This window comes from Bidens hawaiensis, unplaced genomic scaffold (assembly GCF_021521415.1).
Source record: "Bidens hawaiensis isolate Kalapana, Puna unplaced genomic scaffold, B.hawaiensis_p1.1 tig00041625_1, whole genome shotgun sequence".
NCBI lineage: Eukaryota > Viridiplantae > Streptophyta > Magnoliopsida > Asterales > Asteraceae > Bidens > Bidens hawaiensis.
Window position 1 is genome coordinate 38671 of NW_027497356.1, and position 26003 is coordinate 64673.

The window sequence follows — 26003 nt, forward strand, 5'->3', positions numbered from 1 at the left end:
ATTCCAAGGTGTTGGAGTATTTATAGCCGAAGGTAGGTTTCCAAGCAGGTACAGCCGGCTGAATAGTATTCCTGTTCTACCAACAGTGGACTACGCACAGGCCATGCTGGTTGGTGGATAGGTTACGGCCAACAGTAATAAGGTCGGCTGTATACTGTTCCTTTACTGCCGGCTACGCACTGTTCCACCAACTGTAGGCTGCGCACGTCCCATCGTAAGGGTTGGTGAGTAGGCAGCGGCTAATAGTGACAAACAGTACTAGAGGGTGCTCCTCCTCGTATTGTTGTCGGTGAGCTGTCACCCTGTGATTAGTTCATGGGCTGCTCTGGTCAAATTGTCTGTTCCGCCCATACCTTAGTAGGTATAGTACGAAAGACCTTCCAGAAGCATACGGACTGGCTCATTTAGGCGGGAGTATTCCCGCCTTGCTCATTCCTTCATGTGACTACTGAAGTAACGAATGCCTTGTGCGTGTAGCCTTGCTGTTAGTGCGGGTAGCCTTCCCTGATGGCTTGTATCCGCAGCTGCGGGAACAGGCGGGGTACTTCACCATTGGGAGGCTTTCCCTGCGGGTACAGCTGGCGTACTGCGCGTAAGGTTCTTTGAGCATGGTGGGTCCTGCTGGAGCAGTTGGTCATTGCGCAGACGTCCCTGTTCAAGGTGAGTCTTGCGGGTCCAACTGGACTCTGCTGGGACCTACCTCTTCACACCCCCACATTTTCATACTCGAGAAATGAAAATAATCGAGTGGGTCATTCACCCGCTAATGGCCAAATTGTCACTCAAAGAAAATGATGTGGGCCTAAAGACCTTCAATAAACTAACATCCAAAACAATATTTATTTCACATATATATTTTTTTTTGGGTTAAAATACACATCAAGATTTCGCTAAGAAGTTTTAGTCCAAACCTTTATTTGTGTTCAAAGACTCGAATATTTGATATGAGATAGTAAGAGATAGTAAAAATACCATTAACTCAACATCTATATTCAAACCTAAGCCTTTTTATAAAACAAAAGTTTAAAAAACTAAATAAAAAAGTTACATCTACATGAGTGGTCATTGGTCAACTATTCTGTTAAAGAAGATGATGAGACTAATCTCGATGTAGGGTTAGTACTTGTAGAATTAAGAAACAAGCATTCTTGAAAAATTGATCACATTGTAACTTAGGTGAACGGGTGCACCAACTTGAGTTGAACTAATGAGCCATGATGCTTTTGTAACCTGACCATCACCCATGAACCAAAACCTACTTTGCCAACCACATAACCAACTCACACTATCCTCATTCTTCACTATATAAACCACCTCGTGTATCCCACATTTCATCACTCATTCTCCCACCTAAACACACACACTAACTGTTACAAATGGAGCGCGTACTTAGCACCACTCAATACGCGTTCTTCCTACTAAGCTTGTTACTTATATTCTCGTGTTTTTCCTCTCTAGCAAGTGCCAAAACTCATAACCATGACTTCGTCGTATGGGTTCTTATCTTCGTATATATCTACGGTTTTCATAGTTTTATTGTTTGATTAAATATTGAACAATGCTAACTTATTTGTGTTTTTTAAGGTTCAAGAAACAAAAGTCAAAAGACTATGCGAAACCCATAATTCGGTCACGGTCAACGGGCAGTTCCCTGGTCCGACCCTAGAAGTGAATGACGGCGATACTCTAGTGATACATGTTACAAACAAGGATAGATATAATGTCACCATCCACTGGTATCTAGCCATATGATCTTTGAAAGTGTCTTTGTAACTTTATAAAAGATTATATATGTTATATTCATTATTTGTTTTATATTTGTAATTTTAAGGCATGGTGTTAGACAATTGACAACAGCATGGGCAGATGGACCCGAGTTCATCACACAATGCCCGATTAGACCAGGAGGGAGTTACACATACCGGTTCACAATTTCAGGCCAACAAGGCACATTATGGTGGCATGCACATAGCTCGTGGCTTCGAGCCACGGTTTATGGTGCTATCATTATTCACCCACAAGAAGGATACTCATATCCTTTCCCTAAACCGCATCGTGAATTACTCATTACTCTCGGTATACAGTGTATTTACATAAAAATGTACATTTAGAAAAACTTCAAATATTAAAGACGTGGTATAATAATATGATGATGGTGATAACAGGTGAATGGTGGGATGCAAACCCAATCGATGTTATACGAGAAGCCACACGAACGGGTGCCGCTCCAAATGTTTCAGACTCGTATACGATTAATGGGCAACCTGGTGATCTCTATAAATGCTCTAGCCAAGGTTTGCTTATACAAAAGATAATTGATATTAACTGTCTTTTGTCATTTTGACAATGCTTAAGGAAATGCTTTTTATGAATATAGATACGGTCAAAGTACCTGTTGACTCGGGAGAAACAATACTACTTCGGGTGATTAACGCAGCCTTAAACCAACAACTATTTGTCACAGTTTCTAACCACAAACTAACAGTGGTGGGAGCCGACGCTTCCTATGTAAAACCCTTCACCACCCGAGTCCTCATGCTTGGACCCGGTCAAACAACCGACGTCCTCATGAAAGCAGACCAACCAACTGCCCGTTACTACATTGCTGCACGGGCATACGCCAGTGCACAAGGCGCACCCTTTGACAACACCACCACCACCGCCATTTTGGAGTACAAAAACGCCACTTCAAAACCGAGCATGCCACCACTTCCGGCATACAATGACACTGCCACCGCCACTGCCTTCACCACCAGCTTCAAAAGCCTCAGAAAACCCATCGTCCCAACTGAAATCGATCACAATCTTTTCATAACAATGGGACTTGGAATCAACCAATGCCCACCAAAAACCCGGGCCCGAAACTGTCAAGCCCCCAATGGGACCCGCTTCACCGCCAGCATGAACAACGTGTCATTTGTACTCCCGTCAAACATTTCAATACTTCAAGCGCATCACCAAGGAATACCCGGGGTTTTCACAACCGATTTTCCCGCCAATCCTCCGGTGAAGTTTGATTACACGGGTAATGTGAGTCGGGCTTTGTGGCAGCCGATTCGTGGGACCAAGGTGTATAAGTTGAAATATGGATCAAGGGTTCAGATTGTTTTGCAAGGGACAAATATCTTTACAGCTGAGAACCACCCGATTCATCTTCACGGATATGATTTCTATATACTCGCAGAAGGATTTGGAAACTTTAACCCGAAAACCGATACTGCTAAGTTTAATCTCGTGGACCCGCCTCTAAGAAATACAGTTAGCTTACCTGTCAAAGGATGGGCAGTTATTAGATTTATTGCTGATAATCCAGGTAAACCACATACATGTTTGTTAATTGGTGCGGGTCAAAACAGGTCATTTGGGTTGGATTGACCCGAAACACTTTTTTAACACAAAATGATTAAAGAGTTTTATGCCTTAAAAATACACTTTAGGTAACTTTTGGCTGACAGATAGAACATGACCCGAATGACCCGATAAAATATAAACGGGCCAGATTTGCCACGTCAGCAAATAAATATGTATGTTGCTAAACTTATTATCTATTTTGTCAGGTACCTGGATTATGCATTGTCATTTAGACGTACATATTGGGTGGGGTCTGGCCACGGTGTTTGTTGTGGAGGATGGACCGGGGCCGATGCAGAAACTGGAGAAACCACCGCCGGATTTACCTGCGTGTTGATATTGAGATTATTCAGCATCAAATCAAGTTAAACATTAAAGTAGATAGCATTCTTGTTGTCTAGAATTATATGGTTTTAATGTTTATTCCTTGGTAATTTTGGATATTGGTTTTATAAACATATTGTACTATATAATCAGAAATTGAATACAACATTTGTTTCAGAAAGATACTGTACTTAAGAATCTTAGCTTTCATTTCCATCTTAAAAAGATAATTGTAATCCCATGAATCAATGGCTCATCATATTGGAAATATACTGATATCATTGGCATTTTATCAAACAGTTGGCGTGCAACATCAAGGTCTCCCAATCTTACACAGCAACCACCATTGGTGTTGGTGTGCCAAATCAGTCTCTTGAAACCCATTTCAACATACATTTTGATTAACATGCTATTTACTTCCATGAACCATTCAATATTGCCACTTAACTTGAGATACCTTTGTGGTGTCCTCCTAATCTATAGGAAATGGAAACATACATGGAATTCAAAAGATCCATGAAAAAGTACCTTGGTAACAAAAATAGTGAGTGTCCAGTAAAAAAGAAACTAAAATAAACAAATTACAATATCCGGAACTTGTTTATTTATTTTTAATAGTCAAGCTATCAGAGATAATCTAATGACAAAAGACGACCTCATATACCTGCGATCCTAGACAGTGTATAGTAGCCCAAACCCACGATCTCATGTTCCAGAAAAAACCCACTACGGTAAAATCTGATTGGGACCTGGGATCATATTTAAACTTGAAACTTTGCGATCTCCTCCCCAAATTTTCACTTCTCATCCAGTATCATTTGAGGTAAAGCTCATATACTACAATATTCGGAACTAAAATTACAATATGAAACAAACCAATAAATATGTAATAATCTAAGTAGCACTGGACGGGTACGGGACCCGGAAACGGAGACGTTACGGGTACGGGAAACGGCAAAAATCAAAAATCCAAGATACGGGTACGGCAATAAAAAATATAAAAAATAGAAATATATTAAACACATTTCAAAATAGATGTATATTTTTTATAAATTGAATGCGTTAATTTGAAACCTAGGGTTACAAATGAAATATAATAACCTATAGTTACTAGATTGAAAAAAAAAACTTTTTATGTAAAAGTGTAAAAGTTTTAGGGATTATATACAAACAAGTGAAAGATAAAAGGGTTAATGTTAACAAAACTAAAATGGTTTAAACCTAAAAACCTAAAAAATATTATCAGCCGCTCTTCTTCACCAAGTAAGCCTCCATCTTCTTCTTCCTTCTTCTGTCTACAGCTCCGGCGCCGGAATCTCCGTCAGAATTTACTACAGGTTCATCATATGGTTGTCAAGTACTCTGTAGCAGCATATGATGCTAATGGAAACGTCTCCGAAACGATTTTGGATCCGTCCCCGTTAACCGGATTCGTTTAGGAAACGTTTCCACGCGTTTCCGTCGCGTTTCCGTCCCCGGGACAGGTACTACACCATTAGTGTCGTCCCCGTGCTTCATAGGTAATAATATATACTCCCTCCGTCCCATTGTAAGTGTCCATATTTCCATTTTTGTTTGTCTCATTACAAGTGTCTACTTTTAAAGTTTATTAGCTAATTTCCAAATTTACCTTTAAACACACACAACTAACATTAATAAACAATATTGATTGACCCACTTTTCAAGGGCATTATTGTCATTTAGTTTGAAAAAAAAATAATCATTTAATCTACCTTAAACTTTGTGTTTTTCAAACCATGACATTTATAATGGGACGGATGAAGTAAATATTAAGAAATTAATATAAAATGATAGATTCTACCATAATTTAAAATATAAAATAGTCATTGTTATTCAAACACCTTTTTTGTTATTTGTATACCCTTTTTACATATAATTTCTCTTTTGCACACACCCTCTCTAAAACCTTTGTGGGTGTATGAATAGCAGCTCCCTATAAAATATTAGACAAAACATGAGTCATTTATCTAAAGTTGAGATTAATTCATAATTGATTATTTAATTGTATGAGTTTAATTAGGGTCGTTCAAATCGCTCGCCACTCGAATTCGTTCGCCGCTCGATTGGAAATTGTTCGTAAAATACTCGCTCATTTTTCAGTCGATTGTAAACGACCCGCTCTACTCGGTTTAGTTTGTAAACGAGCCAAACAACAAGCAAAGGTCTGCTCGGTTCGATTCAGCTCGAATATTTTTAATTTAATTTATATATAGTTATATATGAATAAATATATAAATATATAGACTACACACATAAAATATAAGTATACAATTTTTAAAATCTTTTAAATTTTTCTTATAATAGTCAATTTTATAGTTTCCTTAATTCGATTCAAGCTTTCAAAATATTAAAAGTTTGTTTGCATGTTCATTATTTCTCACTTTAAACTTTTTTCTTTTAAAATTTACAACATATTACATGTTTGTCTAAAAATTAATAATTTGTTACAAAATATATTATTTACAGCATTCAAACTTGTTTCTTATTGAAATTTTTGGAGTAAAAAAGAAATAGTTAAGGCTCAATATCGCTCGATGTTCGATCGAAAAATGCTCGATTCGATTTCGGTTTGTTTTGATTTTCGCTCGGTTCGAATTTGGTGGTTCGATTCAGTTCGGTTTTGTGCCAAGCAACGAGCAAGCCTTCGCTTGGCTCAGCTCGTGATCAACCCTAAATTTAATAGAATATTAAATCGAGGAATATTTTTTCATGAGTGTATATATAATTCAAATCTCATAATTATCTGCCATAAATTTTCTTATGAATTTAGGTTTTTTAACGACCTAGTTTAATATGATAGTACTATACTATACTCTAATCTAAATCTACTTCACACCTCAATTTAGGCTCGAAATAAATACCCAATGGGCACACAACAATCGACTTGATCTGATGAGGACTAGTGGATTAATGACTTAGAACTATAGGAAGTGTTCAACCAAAAAAAACCATAGAAGCAAACAAGGTCAAGGTTGTCACCTTGATGCTACACAAATATGCTGGTGAATACATGCTCTAAACGAGAACGACAAGGAAAGACTAAGGTAATGAATTAGGAAAAGATGAAGAAATTGGGCGGAAGTTCATGCCCACATACTATGTTTAAGAAAGCTTCTCCAAACTACACTTTATTAAACAAGGTATGAAGTCTCTTTAAGGGTCGAGGATACCCAAGAATTTGAATATCTTCTCATGACGCGTGATGTGAACGATGAAATGCGATACTAGATGGAAAAGATACTAATGTGATAGAACTACACCCTTTTTCAACCTTGGAATGGCTTACAATGTACTCGTATTATATTATTATTGCATTTGTAGTAAGCAAATGTTGCATTTAATTTCACAAGAGAATTTCAAAATGCCAAGCAACACCTACACATGTGAGTATGTGACCATATATTTTAGTCTACGACAATTAGAACAAAAAGTATTTGAGAATTTCAAAACGGCAAGTAACACTTACAAATGTGACCATATATTTTGATCTACGACAATTAGAACAGAAAATGGATATTAAACGTTTTCTTTTTTAATGTGAAGAGTGAGTTCCATCAATTGGAAACACAGTAAAGTAAATATATTTCCATTCATAAAATTTGGTGTTTGGGTCCTATTTTAGACTATTGATAATGTTTAATTGTTTAGGGAGTAAACAAGCTTGGCTATGTTTTCAAAGCTCGAGGTTAGTTCATGACTAGTTTCAAACTTGACCTCGGCTTGTGAGTAGTTTTTCAAACTTAAACTCGGCTCGTTTATCATTTATTAATTAGTTTATATACATTTATAACACATTATATATATATATAAATATAAATTAAAATTTGTATTAATAAAGTAATACATATTGTTCCATTAGTTTTACCACAAATTTATATGTAATAACTATTCTAAATAAATATATTTGTATATAATACGCTCGTTTAAGCTCGTGAGCCAGCAATAGCTCGATAAATGAACCTTGGGTCTGGGCTTGTTGATTAAACAAGTTTACTTCTAAGCTCTAGCTCGAACTGAACTTGTTTAAGCCCTGTTCCATTTGAGTTTTTAGCGAGCCAGTTTCAAATAGCTCATGAAATCCTAGCTCGTTACACAATTAATTATGTTGTATCTCAAATTTAGGGAGTAAATAACTTTTTAATCTAGGGGAGGCAATTGCGAATGTAATCTTTAGTATGTGTATAATAATAATAATAATAATAATAATAATAATAATAATAATAATAATAATAATAATAATAATAATAATAATAATAATAATTGACCTGACTTTAATCCATCGATTAGTTATGTTCTCATCATTACACTTAGTTGAGGTTTGTTGAGGTTAACGACAGTGTCAATGGTTGAATATATTCGTGGTTTTTAAGTGAAATTTTAATTTCATAATTTAACAAAGAATAGATCAATTAATTTTTCTAGTTTGATAAATAGAACTTTCATAATCAATTCTTCAAATAAATCTATAAATTGTTCTTCGGCACTGGTGACTCAGAAAAAATATATAACGTTCATAGACTATATAAAATAAAATAAAATATATTCACACATTGACAAAGAAAGAAAATAGTTTTAAAAGAAAAACACTTCATCCATGTTTGTTTGATGAGAGAAAAAAGGTTACTAAATTTATCACAAGAGTTAGAAATCGACGGGTCATGACAAAACTCAAGTATGAGAATATTATATACCACGAGGTACCGAAGACAAACACATTATGAAAAACCTAACCTCTTTCTTATCTAAAAAAATTGGATTAACTAACAAAAGTTACATCAACACGAGAGTCAACAAATTTCTGTTAAAGAAGATCATGAGGCTAATCTTAATGAAGGGCTAGTAGAATTAAGAAGCAAGCATTCTTGAAAATTGATCACATTGTAACTTAGGTGAGTGGGTGCACCAACTTGGGTTGAACTAATGAACCATGATGCTTTTGTAACCTGACCATCACCCATGAACTAAAACCTACTTCGCCAACCACATAACCAACTCACTTTGTCCCCCCTATCTATATAAACCACCTCTTGTATCCCACATTTCATCACTCATTCTCCCACCCAAACACACACACTAACTGTTACAAATGGAGCGCGCGTCTAACACCCGACACATGCTATTCCTACTAAGCTTGTTACTTCTTTTCTCAAGCTTTTCCACTCTAGCAAAGGCCATAACTCACAACCATGACTTCGTGGTAAGATATCTATCTATATATGGTTTTGTTGTGTTAATATACAACAGATAATGCTAACTAACTTATTCGTGTTTCTAAGGTTCAAGAAACAAAAGTGAAGAGACTATGCAAGACCCGTAATTCTGTCACGGTCAACGGGCAGTTCCCAGGCCCGACCCTTGAAGTGAACAACGGTGATACGTTAGTGATACATGTTACAAACAAGGGTAGATATAATGTCACCATTCACTGGTAAATAACCAACCGGATGATCTTTAATTCTATATATATAACTTTATAAAATTATAAAAAGCTTATTATTAACATTATTTATCTATGTTTGCGATTTTTAAGGCACGGTGTTAGACAATTGACCACAGCATGGGCAGATGGACCCGAGTTCATCACACAATGTCCGATTCGACCAGGAGGGAGTTACCATACCGGTTCACAATATCGGGTCAGGAGGGAACATTATGGTGGCATGCAGATAACTCATGGCTTCGAGCCACGGTTTATGGTGCCATTATTATTCATCCACAAGAAGGATACTCATACCCGTTCCCTAAACCGCACCATGAATCTCTCATAACTCTTGGTATAATGTTTATTCACATAAAAAAATACACATTTAACAAAAACTCAAAATTTACATACATAATATAATATGACGATGGTGATTATAGGTGAATGGTGGGATGCAAACCCAATTTATGTTATACGAGAAGCCACACGAACGGGTGCAGCTCCAAATGTTTCGGATGCGTATACGATTAACAGGCAACCCGGTGATCTCTATAAATGCTCTAGCCAAGGTTTGCTTATACAAAAGATAATTAATATTAACTATCTTTTGTCATTTTGACATTGTTTAAGGAAATGCTTTTTATGAATACTGAAGAAACGTGGATCGGCTCACTGGTAGACGATCAACTTTCCTCGGGTATGATTATGCTATTTCACCGATGGTTCTCCGGAGTATGAATTCTTCCACCTACAAAATGAACAGCACCGTAAACTTACCCCTCAGAAAGGGACAGAGGGGTCCTCTTTGGGGTAACCCTCCGGTGTGAGAATAAGAGATTGTAGGAGAAGATAATAATCTGAGAGTAAGGAATTGGAATGTATTTTCTTGCTTACCGTTCCTCCTGTGGAGGTGGTGTGGTATTTATAGTGTTAGGGTTTCCAATGATTGGGCTCAGATCCCATTAGGGCCTTTTTGGCCTCCTCCTGTTGCTTTGCGCCACGTGTCCTTAGGACACCTGGTGCTTTTTCATTGATTATTCTCTGACCCAGGCATTTTACCTGACCCATGTGCAATCACGTGATAGCACATGGGTTTTGCTGAGTTGTCCACCTTTCATTGGCAGCTGTCAACATCAGCATATTCTTATTCCTTAAAGGATACCTTCTGGAAGATTTGCTGACGAGCACAATCAAGGTTGTCCTTATCCTGATTTGGATAAGGACGAGGTTGATTATGTGCACGTGTGATATGCGCCTATCATGAGGATGCGCGAAGTCTTCTCTTTATTCTCACGCGCAGATGTTTCATGCGCAGATGTGATATGCGCAAGCATATGTAATATGCGCCACGCGCAGATGTGATATGCGTGAGCATATATGATGCATGAGCATGCGATATGCGCCACGCGCAAATGCGCCGCGCGCAGATGTGATATGCGTGAGCATATATGGTGCGCGAGCATGTGATACGCGTGAGCATATGTGATGCGTGAGCATATATGATATGCGCCGTGCGCATAAGTTTTGGCTTTGTGCCTTCATGATATCTTGATTTCAAGCCTCTTGTCTATATCTTGTGGGTTGACCCGCCTCGCTCGATGTTGGGCGGGTACATACCTCTTCAAGCCCCCCCAGTCTAATGTGTGTCTTGTCTCGCGCGAGCGAGGTAAGATAGATATTAGACTTAATAGTTTGCTCTTTTAATAGGGTTTGTCTTTTCTTTTTATTTCTCATCGTTGCGCGAAATTCTATCCTTTTGGTTGAAACGAATCGTCCATGTACGTGGTTGGTTGGTGCTGACATGCGTCAGAGATGGAGGCATGTGTCAGACTTTTCGTGTGCTCGAGGTGCTACAGTTGCCTTTCATGTCCCCTCACACAGTGTCAGGAACACGTGTCGCGCTCGTGTTGGCCTGCACCTGCGAGTGGGGGCGCGTGAACTCTGATCAGTGCCTGTTTCGTTCCCTTTCATGTCCCCTCACACAGTGTCAGGGACACGTGTCGCGCTCGCGTTGGTCTACACCTGCGAGTGGGGGCGCGTGGACTCTGATCAGTACCTGTTTCTCTCTCTCCTGGGCCTATAAAAGCAAGCCCTTTGAGTTATTATTCTTCATCTTCCTTGTTATTTCAGAGCTTTTCTTTCCTTCCATTTTTATTCCGATTAGGGCCTGTCTTCTGCTTCCAGATTTCCATTGTTGAAGTAACCTCTGTCTGATTCTCAGTTGTATGTCTGATAGCCCAGACACCACAATCTTCCCCAGCAAACGCCGTGTAAAGTCATTGGTGATGTCTACTTTGAAGAAGACCGGCAAGGGGAAACGGGCTGCCGAGGCCTCATCGGAGGAGGTGGGGAAGGTTAAGGCAGTGAAGAGGTGGGATGAGATCCCCTGCAAATTGAGGCAGTCCGATTTTGACAGTCTCATCGCCTCTCAGGGTTTTCTCCCTGAGTATGGCTGCATGCTCCCGGCGGCCGGGCAAACGGCGGCGGATCCGCCCACCGGCTACATCTCCCTGTACTGCCACTTTTTCACCCACTGCAACCTTCGTCTCCCGATGACAAGGTTTGTGAGTGCGCTGCTTCGATTTTATGGGATTCACATATCCCAAGTCCATCCGTTTGGACTTGTGCGCATGACTCATTTTGAGTTCATGTGCAAATCTCAGCGCGAGGAGCCCACCCCTCGACGCTTTCAATTTTTTTATAAGCCAAAAATCCAAGATTCTTGGTTCTCATTCGTTCCTCGCAGTCAGAAGGTCAAGTTCTGCACTGTTTCCTTCAAGAGCCTTCATGACTGGTCTGAGAAATTTTTTTATATTAAGGCTGGTGTGATTCCCATCCGCATGACCCTGCGCGCGATCACTTCTGCGCCCGCGGATGTGAATGTTTTTAAGAACCCAACTGGCGCATGGGTTAATAAGTTGACTGCTGAACCATCCCCCGCCAAGAATATTTGCGAGGAGGCGCTGGTGGGGGTTGGCATGAGCAGGAGGTGGGCCGACAGCGCGACTGAGCCTGTTATCCAAGTTGACGGCTTGTGTAAGTTATTAACTCATTGCATTACTTCTGCGCGAATATAATTCGTTTTGCTGATATCATTTGTCTTGTTTTGTGCAGTAAGCAAGGAGTATGTCCACGCCGCCTATGATGAGCATATTGCTTTGACAGCGACGCGCCTGGTAAGCCCTTGTACTTATGCTTATGTCTTTAGAATACCAAATTTGGTTAACATTTCTGTTGCACGTATTGTAGATGCGCTCGAGAACTACGAGCTGGAGCTCGCGGAAGAGGAGGTGGAGGAGGAAGCTGAGGTGCCCCAACTCAAGCGTAAAGCTAAAGGGAAAACTGGCGCAGGGGCCAGTAAAAAACAGAAGAAAAATGATGCCCCTGTTGCTCAGGATCCTCCTACTCAAGCGAAGGGACTTGAGAAAACCCAGGAGTTTACCTCCAAGTTTTCCTTGTCTTCTTTGCCTCAAAATGTGGGCAGTCCTCCTGTCCACACAAGGTATGGTGCCGCCACCTCCTCCCTTCGCGCTGCGGAAAAGGGAAGCGGTGCTGCGCCTGCTGTTTCCTCTTCAACAGGTATACTTTGCTTATATTTTATGGTTTTATGAGCGCGATTCGGATAGAATTATTAATGAATCTTTGCTCACTCAAATGTTTGTAGAGCCGGCGACCTTGGTGGATCAACCTCAGGCACAACCAGGTACCGAGGCTGCGCCGGAGGTTGCTTCTAAGTCCCCCGTTTTACCCTCAAAAAAGGGGAGAATGGACTTCATGGCGATGTTTAACTCGCGAACGGCGGTGCGCCAAGGTATGTATTGCGTTTCTATTTTCTGACTTTTTTCTTTTAGATCAAGTCATGAACCATTTCTCTTTGTTGATTTTTTCATAGGAGTCATAGCTGGCGTACAAGCTGCTGGCGGCACTGCTGGCGCCGGTGCCAGCGCCGTTGGTTCTGCTCCTGCTCCTGCAAGCACTGAATCTCCCCTCATTGGGATTACTAAGGAGCAGGAGGCTGTTTTACGCGCGGATCTCGCGGCGTCGAGACCTCCCTCACCTCCTCCTGCGCGCAGCCCTCCTCGCGAGACTGGTTTTGATTTTTCCAGGTCGCAGGAGAAAAGGCCTGTTATAGAGGAAGATGAGGAGGCCCATTTTGAAGACTCCGATGGCGGCCGCGCAAGCCCTGTAGCGCCACGAGATTTCGCGGCGCAGTCTTCTCATGGGGCTGGCGCTGACTTTTCTGCTTGCTCCCCGCAGGTATAAGTTCGTTTTGCTCCGCTGCGCGGACTTCCATATTAGTATTTAGATGACTAGAACGTTGCTTTGTGTTTGCAGGAAGCCGATCACATCTACCGCCCGAGATGGAATATTACTGAGGATAGCTCATTTCAGTCCATGGGGGTGTGTGAAGACTTCTGGGCTCACTCCGTGCCTCCAGCTGAAAGGAGGTTTCAGGAGGAGCGCGCCCGCGTGGACTTGCTCAACGACCATCTTTTCGCTGGGTCAGCGTTCTTTGCTGCCTCCCAAGAGCTTCGTTATGATTACGTAAAGGTACGTGATGCTCTTGCGGAAGCCAAGCAAGAGGCTAAAGTATCTGCTTGGAATCTTTCTGATGCTCGAGAGAGAGCTGAGAAACTCCAAGCAGAGCTCAGCGAGAACCGAGCAAGTGCCAACGCTGCCTTCGTGAAGCGAGGGCATGAGCTACAGGCTGCGCGGGAGAAGCTGCAGGCAGCCGAGGCGGACGCGGCCAAGTACGCGCGGCGAGTGCACGACTTGGAGCTGGACGCAGAGGCGCGTGACCAAGCTCTTGTGCAGTCTATCACTGATAAATCTTCATTAGAGAGTGAGGTTGCGCGCCTGAAGAAGGAGCTAGAGGCCGCGAGGGCAGAGAAGGATGAAGCCCTGGCGACGGCAGCGTCTAGCCAAGAAGCGCTCGATGCTGCGCGAGCGGAAAGGGAAGAGGCCTTGGCGGCAGCAGCGTCCGACAGAGAGGAGCTGAAACAGACCAAGGAAACTGTTGAGTTGTTAAACTCTCAGATTCCTGCTCTTGAGACGTCTGTTTCTTCCCTCGCGCAGGATCGCCAATGGCTAATCTCACAGGGTATGACTCGTTGCGCTTATGCGATGAAATACTCAGACGAGTTTCAGACCCTTGTGATGGATTGCAACGCTGCCTCGCGCTTGGTGGGTCGAGCTGAAGGGTTTAAGGATGGCTGTGAATATAGCATGCTGAAGAAGAACCCATTCGACTACCCTTATCAGCTCGACGTTGTCTGCGCGGACATGGCCGAGATGGGGGAGAAGTATTTGAATACTCTCATTCCCATCCTTGAGCAGGTATTTTAACCTTAATGAGTTTACCTTGACTTATTTTCCTAGTCTTTTTGTACTCATATTTTTCCTTATGATTTGCAGATAGCCGCGCTTGCTGACCAGCCCGATCTCGGCGCGCTAAAGAAATTACTTGACGAGTGCGAAGGGGCTGGTGGCGGCGATGATGGCGCGGGGAATGCTGCCCCTGCTAGCGGCTCTGGCGTGGCCAAAGGACCCGCTCCTGACACTATTGTGATAGAAGACGACTCCATTCAGGACGAACAACTTGACTATGGTCAGTTTGGAGATGACGAGGAGCGGGCTGCGCCAGATGCTGAGGGCGGTGATGAGGAGGGCGATGAAGAGGCTGACGTCGACGTGGAGACTTGAGAAGCCCTTCATGTTTTTTTTTTATTTGTAGTTTGTATCTCATCATCTTGTAAACTTGTAAACTTCAATGCTTTGGAATGAAATTTTGTTTTTTCCCTTATTCGCATCTTGCGCATTCCCCATTCATCTCTTTATATTGCATGTTTGCTTGTTGAATATAAGATATGCTTGCACGTTGAAATAATTACAAGGTTGTAAGGAAATTATTTTACTTAATCCTTGTCATATTGTAAGTGATTTTGCAATATCCTGACTATGTTGACACGTGCTTTGGCGTTTCATTATTCCTCTTTTGCGCGACGTTATCGCGCATTTATTATAGGGAATTATGAGTTTTTTAGCCTTTACGTGTCAGTATGCGTTACTTTGATATCCATTACAATTCCATGCGCGACCTCGACCTGAGACCTTAACAACTATGTTTTGGCATGTGCTTTGCCTTAGTTGTGCTTAGGTATTTTTATGGTCAGGCTGCGCAGCATGTAGGATGGATGTTGTGAGTGATTTGAGCTAAGGCTCACATTATTGGGCTAAGGCCCTGAGCTAAGGCTCATATTATTGGGCTAAGGCCCTGACGTTTTAGAGTTAAAACTCGTTAACGCGTTTGAGCTTGAAGCTCGCGCATGTATGTTTGACTTCGTTTTATTTTTTGTTTTGATGTCAATACAATGTTGTCATATTGCTCAAAATTAATAAAGGGAAGTGTGAAACATGTATTCAAAAGGTAATAGAACACACATTAAGAGAAGATAGCGCGTATCATTATTCATAATGGCTTAAAAAGCATTGATTACAAACTTGACAATTTTTACATGAAACATTTTCTAAGCTGTGCTGCGTTCCATGCGCGCGGGATCTTCTTTCCATTCAAATCTTTTAAAGCGTATGCGCCTTTTCCCAATTCTTCCGAGACTTGATAAGGTCCTTCTCAATTGGGGGACATCTTTCCCGGGGGTATCGCGCGGCTAGCTTCATTGTTTCGAAGGACAAAATCATTCTTCTTGAAGTGGCATTCTTTCACGCGCTGATTGTAATATTTTTCCAGTTTTTTCTTGTATTTGGCTTCACTGATGATCGCCGCCTCTCTGCGCCCTTCAAGCAAGTTGTGATCCAACCTCCTTTCGCGCTCGTTATCAATCTTGTTCATCATGAGCACTCTATGGGATGGGCATCCAATTTCTGCTGGAATCATAGCCTCCGTTCCATAGGTTAGGCTGAACGGGGATTCGCCATTGCTGGTTTTGCTTAATGTCCTGTGCGCCCACAGGACATTAGGTAGCTCGTCGACCCAAGAATGGGATTCTCCCTCCAACCTTTTCTTTAGCCCATTTAGCAAGCTTTGGTTCGCGCGCTCCACTTGGCCATTCCCCTGAGGGTGGTATACTGAAGTGAAGATTTGGTTGATGCGCAATTCCTTGAGCCAGCTGGATATCTTCCTGTCAGTGAATTGTTTGCCATTGTCGCTCACAATTTCCATGGGCAGGCCAAAACGGCATATGATGTGGCCCCAGATAAATTGCTTCATCGCCTCGGCTGTGATTTTTGCTAGTGGCTTGGCTTCAACCCATTTTGTGAAATAGTCTACTGCCACTACCAAAAATTTTACTCGCCCTTGCGCTTGCGGTAGGGGACCCACAATATCGATTGCCCATTTGTGGAAAGGCCACGCGGAGGTCACCGGAATCAAGTTGTTCTTTGGCCGCATGGTGTTTGGCGCATAGCTCTGACACGCTTTGCATTTTTGGATCTCTTTTAACGCGTCCAAGTACATGCCTGGCCAATAGTAACCTGCGCTCATTGCCTTGGCAACCACCATGCGCAGGCCAGCATGTATTCCACAGATTCCTTCGTGTATCTCTCTGATCACATAGTTTGCTTCTTCAGCATCTAGGCATTTCATGAGCGGTCCAAGATAAGAGCGTCGATATAATGTACCATCAAGCAGTTCATAGTTCTGCGATTTGTGTCTTATCTTCCTCGCCTGTGCGCGATCGTCTGGTACCTTTCCCTCCTTCAAGAATTCCATTATTGGAGTTATCCATGATGAAGATGTTGTATGAATTACAAGGACAGACTTCGCTCCCACCGACGGGTTGCTCATTACTTCTACCCTGACATCTTTGCCAAAATGATCAAAGCTGGTTGATGCCATCTTGCTCAGCGCGTCGGCAGATTTGTTTTCACTGCGCGGAATGTGTATGATTCTGAAGCAGTCAAATTGCTCGATGAGCTTTTTCGCCTGCTCTAGATACAGAGGCATGGTGTTCTCCTTGGCATCATAAAGGTCATTGACCTGTGCTGCTACCAAGTATGAATCAACATGGGCCTCTAGCTTTTTAACTCCGAATTTGTGCGCGATGCGCAGGCCAGCCAGCAGGGCTTCATACTCAGCTTCATTGTTGGTGCTCTTGAAATCCAACCTGATTGCATAAGTATACTCATGATTTTCTGGATCCACCAGTTTGAGGCCTGCGCCGGACCCTTCGTTGTTTGAAGCTCCATCAGTGAATAATCTCCAAACATTCTCTTCATCATTGGCTCGCGGAGGATCTACCTCGCGCTGAGCCTCTTCAATTTTTCCTTCAGGGATTTCTGCGATGAAATCAGCTAAGACTTGTCCCTTTATTGCTGGACGGGGCTTATAGGCGATCGTGTGCTCTCCTAATTCCAGCGCCCATTTTGTCAGCCTTCCTGAGAGCGCGGGACGCCGCAAGACTTGCTGGATGTTGTAACCAGTCAGAACTTCAATAGGATGACCATTGAAATATCTATGAAGCTTGCGCGACGCGTGTGTTAGTGACAAAACTAACTTTTCCATGATGGAGTAGCGCGTCTCAGGATCTGTCAGCACCCGACTCACATAATATATCGGTGTTTGGATTCCCTTGCGATCCACCAACAACACTGCGCCGATGGCGCGTTCTCCTGCTGACAGGTACAATGTTAGAGTTTCGCCAGGAAGTGGAGCTGTGAGCGCGGGCAGATTTATCAGACATTCTTTTATCTCATTGAAAGCTTGCTCCGCCTCAGGCCTCCACTTGAATTGGCTTTTCTTTAGGCAATTTCTCAATGTGTTAACGAATGGGGTAGATTTGCTTGCATGGTTTGCTAGGAACCTGTTGATTGATACCAATCTACCATTCAACTTTTGAACTTCTTTCATGGTGGATGGCGAGGGCATGTCAAGGATGGCCTCCACCTTCTCTGGGTTCACCTTGAACCCATCCTTGGTGATCATTACACCTAGAAATTTCCCCTCTTGTACGCCGAAAGTGCATTTGCTCCGGTTGAGCTTCATGTTTACTTCCTTTAGGCGCGAAAGGGTTTCTTCGATGTCTTTGAGCATTTGTTTTTCCTCCCTGCTTTTAATCACCAAATCATCCACGTAGACTTCTAGGTTTCTTCCAATTTGCTCGTTGAAAACAGCATCCATAAGTCTTTGGTAGGTGGCTCCTGCATTCTTCAAACCAAAGGGCATTTTTGTGTAACAAAAAACACCCTTGTCGGTTCTGAAGGCAGTCTTGTCCTCATCTTGTGGTGCCATTTGAATTTGGTGATAGCCCTTGTAGGCATCCAGGAAACATTTGAACTTGAATGGCGCCACCGAGTCCACCTTTGCGTCGATGTTTGGGAGGGGGGTAACAATCTTTTGGACATGCTTTGTTGAGGTCCTTGAAGTCGATGCACATCCTCCATGACCCGTTGCTCTTCTTTACCATCACAGGATTGGCTACCCATGTCTGGTATCGTATCGGGCGGATGATGTTTGCGCGCAGTAGATCCTCAACTTGCTCATTCATGGCCTTCGCCTTCTCATCCCCCATGACTCTCTTCTTTTGAGCAATTGGCTCTACAGACTTGAACGTGTTGAGAGAATGTTGCGCCAGGTCTCGCGGAACCCTAGTCATATCAGAGTGTTGCCACGCGAAGACCGACATATATGTTGTGAGCAATCTTTTCATTCTCAACCTCGTGTCGTCTGATATCGTAGCTCCAATTGTGATTGTTTGCTCTGGGAAATTTGGGTTGAGAATCCATTCCTCTGGCGCGTTGTCTGCCATTGGAAGTTTCATTCTCCCTTCCCGCGGTGTACTTGTCACTGCGCACAAATGATCTCGGTATACGAACGTTACACCTGTTGGTGTTGGGAACCCCAACGCGCCGTGCGCTGGCGACGGTATGGCGTTGAATTGGGCAATCGTTCCTCTACCCAAGATCATATTGTGGCATGAAGTTGTGGGCAAGACCAAGAAGTTGACAATTTCGGCTCGCTTGTGTTTCTCATCCCCCATAGTTAGTTCAAATTGTATTTGACCTAGGGGGTGAATGATTTCGTTTAAAACACCAGAGATTGGTGCATTCACAATTTCGAGCCTTGCTTGGTCTGCTGGATCCAACTTCCTGAAACATTGCTCATACATGATGTCTGATTCACTGCCAGTGTCCACCAGGACTTTTGAAACTTCATAATGAGCAATGTGTGTAGTGATGACTAGAGGACTGCTGATAGAAGGGCCTCCCCTGATTCTTGGGAAGATTACTTGTTGCTCGCGCCAATCTCCTTGGACTTGCGCGCTTCTCTTTCTCGATCGTTGCCCTTGCCTTCCTCCCTCGGCTACACAGATTCTTTTGAACTTTTTGTTGGCTGGGGCTCCTTCTGGTTGTTCATTTTCTGGTCTTGGGTTTTTCACCAGGTGAGCCAACTTGCCTGATTTCACATCTTTTTCAATTGCATCCTTCAAATGGTGGCATGCATCGGTGTTGTGCCCTGTGGACTTGTGAAACTCACAATACTTGCCACTGTTTGATGGTCCCTTATAGTGTAGTGGCTTGGGGCTTTTGAACTGGACATTCTCAGTGCTTAACACTTGTGAAGGCGTTTTAGTGAGGGAGGTCCATATTCTTGGTAGAGGTCTGTTAGGATCTCTGCCACCTTCCCTCTTGTCACCCTCTCCGCGATTACGAATGTCTTTTTGGGGCTGGGGTGAGCTTGGTTGCGCCTGCTTTTCTGCGGGAGAAAAACTGATTTGTTGCAACCTGGACCATACAGAGTTTTGTTTGCCCCTTCTTTCGTTGTTGCGCGGTACCTCTGCTTGATGCCCTCTTTCTCTTGCTCTATCTTGGGCAATTTGTTTTTCATTTCGCGCGAAGACTCGCGATGCTTCCATTAGCTTAGCCCAAGTGGTTGGCATGCCATCTCTGCTCACGAGAGCTCTGCGGAGTTGATCACTGCGCGCACCTTGTATAAAGGCCACGCGCAAGAGTTGCTCAGTGATACCTCCAATGGCAAGAGATTCCTGATTGAAACAAGTTATGTAGTCTTCAATCGTTTCATCATTCCTGCGCACGCAGTGCATGATGTCATCAGGGTCGCGCGTGTGTCTGCGCTGCTGTACGAAGTGAGCTTGGAACTTTTCCAACAGCTCTTCGAACCCATCGATTTGTCCAGTCGGCAAGCTTTCGAACCAGACACGCGCCGCGCCCGTAAGGCAGCGAGCAAACATGTGACACCATGTTGGCATCGTCCAGCTTTCTAGGTTTCCAGTGTTATAAAAACCTTGTAAGAAATCGTCTGGATCTGTTGTGCCGTCATATTTGCCCAAACCACTTGGCATCTTGGTTTTGTGCTGAATGGGAGCCTTCGCGATGCGCTCAGTGAATTTTGAATGCTTCACCAAGATGGCTGGCCTGTATGGTGTGGTTACGTCCACTTGCCCTCTCACTGGTGGGCTGTACGGTGTGTACAGATCCATATCGGCTTTGACTCCAGGAGCCATGTTGATGTGCGCGCGGAGCTGTGAGCCTCCTGCATGAGTATCTCGCGTCTTCCTCATGCTGTGCACTTCTTCATCACTAAACTCAGCGTGTTCAGTGTGAACAGAGTGACCATCTTCCGGCGCGCGCGCCCTTTTTGTTCCTTGAATGGTTTGCTTATCAAACGCGAGCCTTTGTGTTAGGTCGGCTAACTTTTTGTGTTTGACCAGCTCATTGTTTTTGTCCATTAAACGCCGTTGTTCGTTTATGAGCCATTCTTTAGGGTCATTTGTTTCATCTTCTGGACCCATTGGTCCTTTTTGTTTCGCGCCGGTAAGATTTTGGAACGTGAGATCGTCTGGAGGAGTTTCAGTCTGGCTATGAGGAGTTGTGATGAAGGGATGGTTACTGGTGGTGCGCGCAGAGTCACGCAGCACCCTCAGAAACTGCTGTCCCTCATTAACATCCTCACGCTCAATATCCTCCAGAACTTGATCGCTGTTACGAACACCAGAAACCATGGTGAAATTTTTTTAGAGAGAACTGATGAGGTTTTGCGCAAGAGACCTCCGCCACGCACGCGCGCTCGCGAGTCACCACTCCGTCGCCGTGCATGCGCGCATCAGGCCACACGCCATACTTAAAGGTCGGGAATCCTCATAATATCCCATATGGCTACGCGCCATACTTAAAGGTCGGGAATCCTCATAATATCCCATATGGCCACGAGCCATGCTTAAAGGTTGGGAATCCTCATAATATCCCATATGGCTACACGCCATACTTAAAGGTTGGGAATCCTCATAATATCCCATATGGCTACACGCCATACTTAAAGGTCGGGAATCCTCATAATATCCCATATGGCTACGCGCCATACTTAAAGGTTGGGAATCATCATAATATCCCATATGGCTACACGCCATACTTAAAGGTTGGGAATCCTCATAATATCCCATATGGCTACACGCCATACTTAAAGGTTGGGAATCCTCATAATATCCCATATGGCTACGCGCCATACTTAAAGGTTGGGAATCCTCATAAACCCATCAGGCCACGCGCCAAACTTAAAGGTTGGGAATCCTCATAAACCCATCAGGCCAAGCGCCAAACTTCAAGGTTGGGAATCCACATAAACCCATACGGCTTCGCACCGAATACAAGACCGAACGCGGCTCCGCTCCGTTCAACATGCACACCACCATGATGCTTGAGCGCAGTCGCATATCACATGCTCATGCACCACATATGCTCACGCATCACATATGCTCACGCATCACATGCTCACACATATCACAGTTTACGCGCACGCGCACACAACATCTGCGCATGGCGCATGACACAAAGTCTACGCGCACGCGCATGCAATATCTGCGCGTGACGCATAACACAAAGCCAGAGCCTATGCGCACGCGCATGCAACATCTGCGCGTGGCGCATGACACAAATCCAGAGCCTATGCGCAAGCGACATGACAAATGAGTAGTCTAATCCCAAATCAGGATAAGGACAACCTCATTTAGCAGCAATGAATTAGGGGACTGTCGTGGTATACCACAACCACGTTATCGCAATAGAAGACATCCGAATCTTAGGGCGGGAGCCTCATAACATCCCACATGGCCACGCGCCAGCTTCATTATTATTATAGCTCGTAAGACGCCACGCGCGCAAGCTTTATTATTCATACAGCTCATAAGACGCCTCGCGCGCAAGCTGTTATTATTCTTATAGCTCGTAAGACGCCTCGCGCGCACGCTTTATTATTCATACAGCTCATAAGACGCCTCGCGCGCAAGCTGTTATTATTCTTATAGCTCGTAAGACGCCTCGCGCGCAAGCTTTATTATTCATACAGCTCATAAGACGCCTCGCGCGCAAGCTGTTATTATTCTTATAGCTCGTAAGACGCCTCGCGCGCAAGCTTTATTATTCATACAACTCATAAGACGCATCGCGCGCAAGCTGTTATTATTCTTATAGCTCGTAAGACGCCTCGCGCGCAAGCTTTATTATTCATACAGCTCATAAGATGCCTCGCGCGCAAGCTGTTATTATTCTTATAGCTCGTAAGACGCCACGCGCGCAAGCTTTATTATTCATACAGCTCATAAGACGCCTCGCGCGCAAGCTGTTATTATTCTTATAGCTCGTAAGACGCCACGCGCGCAGGCTGCATTATTCTCATAGATCCGTAAGTCGCCTCGCGCGCAGGCTTAATTATTTTTACAGCTCGTAAGTCGCCTCACGCGCGCAAGCTTTATTATTCATATAGCTCGTAAGACGCCTCGCGCGCAAGCTTTTATTATTCCTACAGCTCATAAGACGCCTCGCGCGCAAGCTGTTATTATTCTTATAGCTCGTAAGACGCCACGCGCGCAAGCTTTTATTATTCATATAGCTCGTAAGACGCCTCGCGCGCAAGCTTTTATTATTCTTATAGCTCGTAAGTCGCCTCGCGCGCAAGCCTTATTATTCTCATAGCTTGTAAGTCGCCTCGCGCGCAGGCTTTTATTATTCGACGTGCTATATCTTATTCATGCCAGGGCACCATCATTATCATTAAGACCACACCATGTCACCATCATGAAGAAAACCTCCCAAAACTCAAAGGAAATAAAGACAAGGCCGAAGAAAAGGGAAAAAACCACCTCATGGCCTGACACACCTCATAAAGTCCAGCGCTCCACCTAGACGCTTGCGCGCCCAGGAGCAACGCTGGACTTGGGGGGCTTGTAGGGGTATGGTACTAAACCCGGTTTTACGACCCTAAATTTATTATGATTGGCTTATTCTATTATGTGGACTAATACAATGTTATTGGGCTGAGGGGGTTTTGTGGAGGTAACCCTAACTGGGCTAGGCCCATTAGGGTACCATGATGGTGGCCATGAGGCTCTCTATATAAGGAGGTCTCCACCTCCTTATTCAAAGCATGCTCAATAAGAGCCACCACCACTTTTTGTGTCTGTAAACAAGAGATCTTTAAGATTTCTTAGCAGTCACCTCCACACCCCCGAAAAACCATTGCAGGTCTCAAGCAACCGGAGGAGAAGATCAAGACGTGGTTCGTTCATCTCGAAAATCCGTGGAAACATCGTCATGGATCAGGTCAGATTCATTTCATGCTTCGACAAATACAGATACGGTTAAAGTACCTGTTGACTCGGGAGAAACAATACTACTTCGGGTGATTAACGCAGCCTTAAACCAACAACTATTTGTCACAGTTGCTAACCACAAACTAACAGTGGTGGGAGCCGACGCTTCCTATGTAAAACCCTTCACCACCCGAGTCCTCATGCTTGGACCCGGTCAAACCACCGATGTCCTCATGAAAGCAGACCAACCAACTGCCCGGCCCGTTACTACATTGCTGCACGGGTTTACGCCAGTGCACAAGGCGCACCCTTTGACAACACCACCACCGCCATTTTGGAGTACAAATCCGCCACTTCAAAACCGAGCATGCCACCACTTCCGGCATACAATGACACTGCCACCGCCACTGCCTTCACCACCAGCTTCAAAAGCCTCAGAAAACCCATCGTCCCAACTGAAATCGATCACAATCTTTTCATAACAATGGGACTTGGAATCAACCAATGCCCACCAAAAACCCGGGCCCGAAACTGTCAAGCCCCCAATGGGACCCGCTTCACCGCCAGCATGAACAACGTATCGTTTGTACTCCCGTCAAACATTTCAATACTTCAAGCACATCACCAAGGCATACCCGGGGTTTTCACAACTGATTTTCCTGCCAATCCTCCAGTGAAGTTTGATTACACGGATAATGTGAGTCGGGCTTTGTGGCAGCCGATTTGTGGGACCAAGGTGTATAAGTTGAAATACGGATCAAGGGTCCAGATTGTGTTGCAAGAAACAAATATCTTTACAGCTGAGAACCACCCGATTCATCTTCACGGATATGATTTCTATATACTCGCAGAAGGATTTGGAAACTTTAACCCGAAAACCGATACTGCTAAGTTTAACCTGGTGGACCCGCCTCTAAGAAATACAGTTAGCTTACCTGTCAAAGGATGGGCAGTTATTAGATTTGTTGCTGATAATCCAGGTAAACGACAAACACGTTTGTTACTTGGTACGGGTCAAAGAGTAATTAGTATGTATGTTGATAAATTTATTATTTATTTTGCCAGGTACCTGGATTATGCATTGTCACTTAGATATACATATCGGATGGGGTTTGGCCATGGTGTTTGTTGTAGAGGATGGACCGGGGCCGATGCAGAAACTGGAGAAACCACCAGCGGACTTACCTGTGTGTTGATATTGATATTGTTACTGAGATTATTCAGCATCAAATCAAGTTAAACATTAAAGTACATAGCATTGTTGTTGACTAGAAGTATACGGTTATTGCTTTGTAATTGCCAATGCTGTTCTTATAATCAAACATACTGTACTTTAAACTCAGAAATGAAGCACAAACATTTGTATTTGAAAAATATTGTACTAGCTATATGATCTTCAAGATTTCATTTGAATCATGAAAATCTATTGTAATGTAAATGGAAGTTTGGTGTGTTTTTGCTGGCCCTTGCTGTTTGGCTCTTTAAATGGAAGTTTACGGTTCAAAGAAAAAGAAACTATTTCTAAATGCTAACCAGGAGTTTAAAATAAAACAGTGTCCATGGATATATATATTAACTCTAAAAATGTAGAGGTGATGCTTTAATCATAGTTATATGTTTAGGATGTAAGTTTGAAAAGTTGTATATGTTTATGTGAAATAAGACCCGACCCAGTTAGGGTCAACGTTTCACAATTTCAATAATCAGATAAAAACATAATTTCATAAATGTCACAACATTATAGTTTTTTTATAAGTTAATAAAAATTTGCGAGATATAATTCATCACATTTATTTATATAAAGATTATTTCATACTCTCGACCACTATTCCATGTACAAAAAGGAAAAAAAAAACATTAAAATAAGTAAAATTTGTCCTCTAAACAAAGAGGAGGATAAAAATTGACATGTCTTTAGGGGGTGTTTGGCCTAGTTTTTTTAATAAAGCTTATAGCTTTTTTAGCTTTTTTTTACAAAATAAACTTAACTTAATGTTTGGCTTAACTTTTTAAGCTTATACTTATTAGCTTATATAAGCTCATTTAAAGAAGCTTATTTAAAGATGGTTTTTTAGCTTATTTGATAAAGCTTATTTATTTAAAAATGTAAATTACTCATTTATCCTTAAATGGTGGTGGAATAGTAATTATTACTCTAACAAATTAAAAAATAATAGATTTAACAACTTATTAAGACACATAGACCAACTTGTTATTTGTGTTTCACGCCGTTAAGAGGACGGCACTTAAGCCGATGGCGCCCCCTTTGGCCATTTGCTTCATACGAGCCAGTGTACCATGCTATCATGCCCATGGAGTATTGA

The 26003-nt window shown here is 42.9% G+C and overlaps 1 protein-coding gene and 1 pseudogene across 2 annotated transcripts; both read left to right on the forward strand.

Annotated features, from left to right (window-relative positions):
• The first annotated feature begins 1078 nt into the window (after nt 1-1078).
• Nucleotides 1079-3695, forward strand: LOC143593037 (laccase-12-like). Its single transcript, XM_077072786.1, has 6 exons — nt 1079-1490; nt 1585-1736; nt 1832-2076; nt 2166-2294; nt 2378-3313; nt 3558-3695. Exons 1-6 carry the CDS (start codon nt 1377-1379, stop codon nt 3686-3688), a joined length of 1707 nt encoding a protein of 568 aa, XP_076928901.1. The 5' UTR covers nt 1079-1376; the 3' UTR covers nt 3689-3695.
• Nucleotides 3696-8954: 5259 nt separating this feature from the next.
• LOC143593041 (laccase-12-like) lies at nt 8955-24953 on the forward strand (annotated as a pseudogene). The gene is made up of 5 exons (XR_013146037.1): nt 8955-9124; nt 9227-9470; nt 9559-9687; nt 23722-24659; nt 24745-24953. The product of XR_013146037.1 is annotated as a laccase-12-like (transcript).
• Nucleotides 24954-26003: the final 1050 nt, after the last annotated feature.

Excerpts from the sequence above, each read along its gene's own strand:
- LOC143593037 (XM_077072786.1), top strand. The coding sequence starts at position 1,377 with ATGGAGCGCGTACTTAGCACCACTCAATACGCGTTCTTCCTACTAAGC. Across the intron at positions 1,737-1,831 it reads TATAATGTCACCATCCACTG|GCATGGTGTTAGACAATTGA; the intron begins GTATCTAGCCAT and ends TGTAATTTTAAG. Across the intron at positions 2,295-2,377 it reads CTATAAATGCTCTAGCCAAG|ATACGGTCAAAGTACCTGTT; the intron begins GTTTGCTTATAC and ends TTATGAATATAG.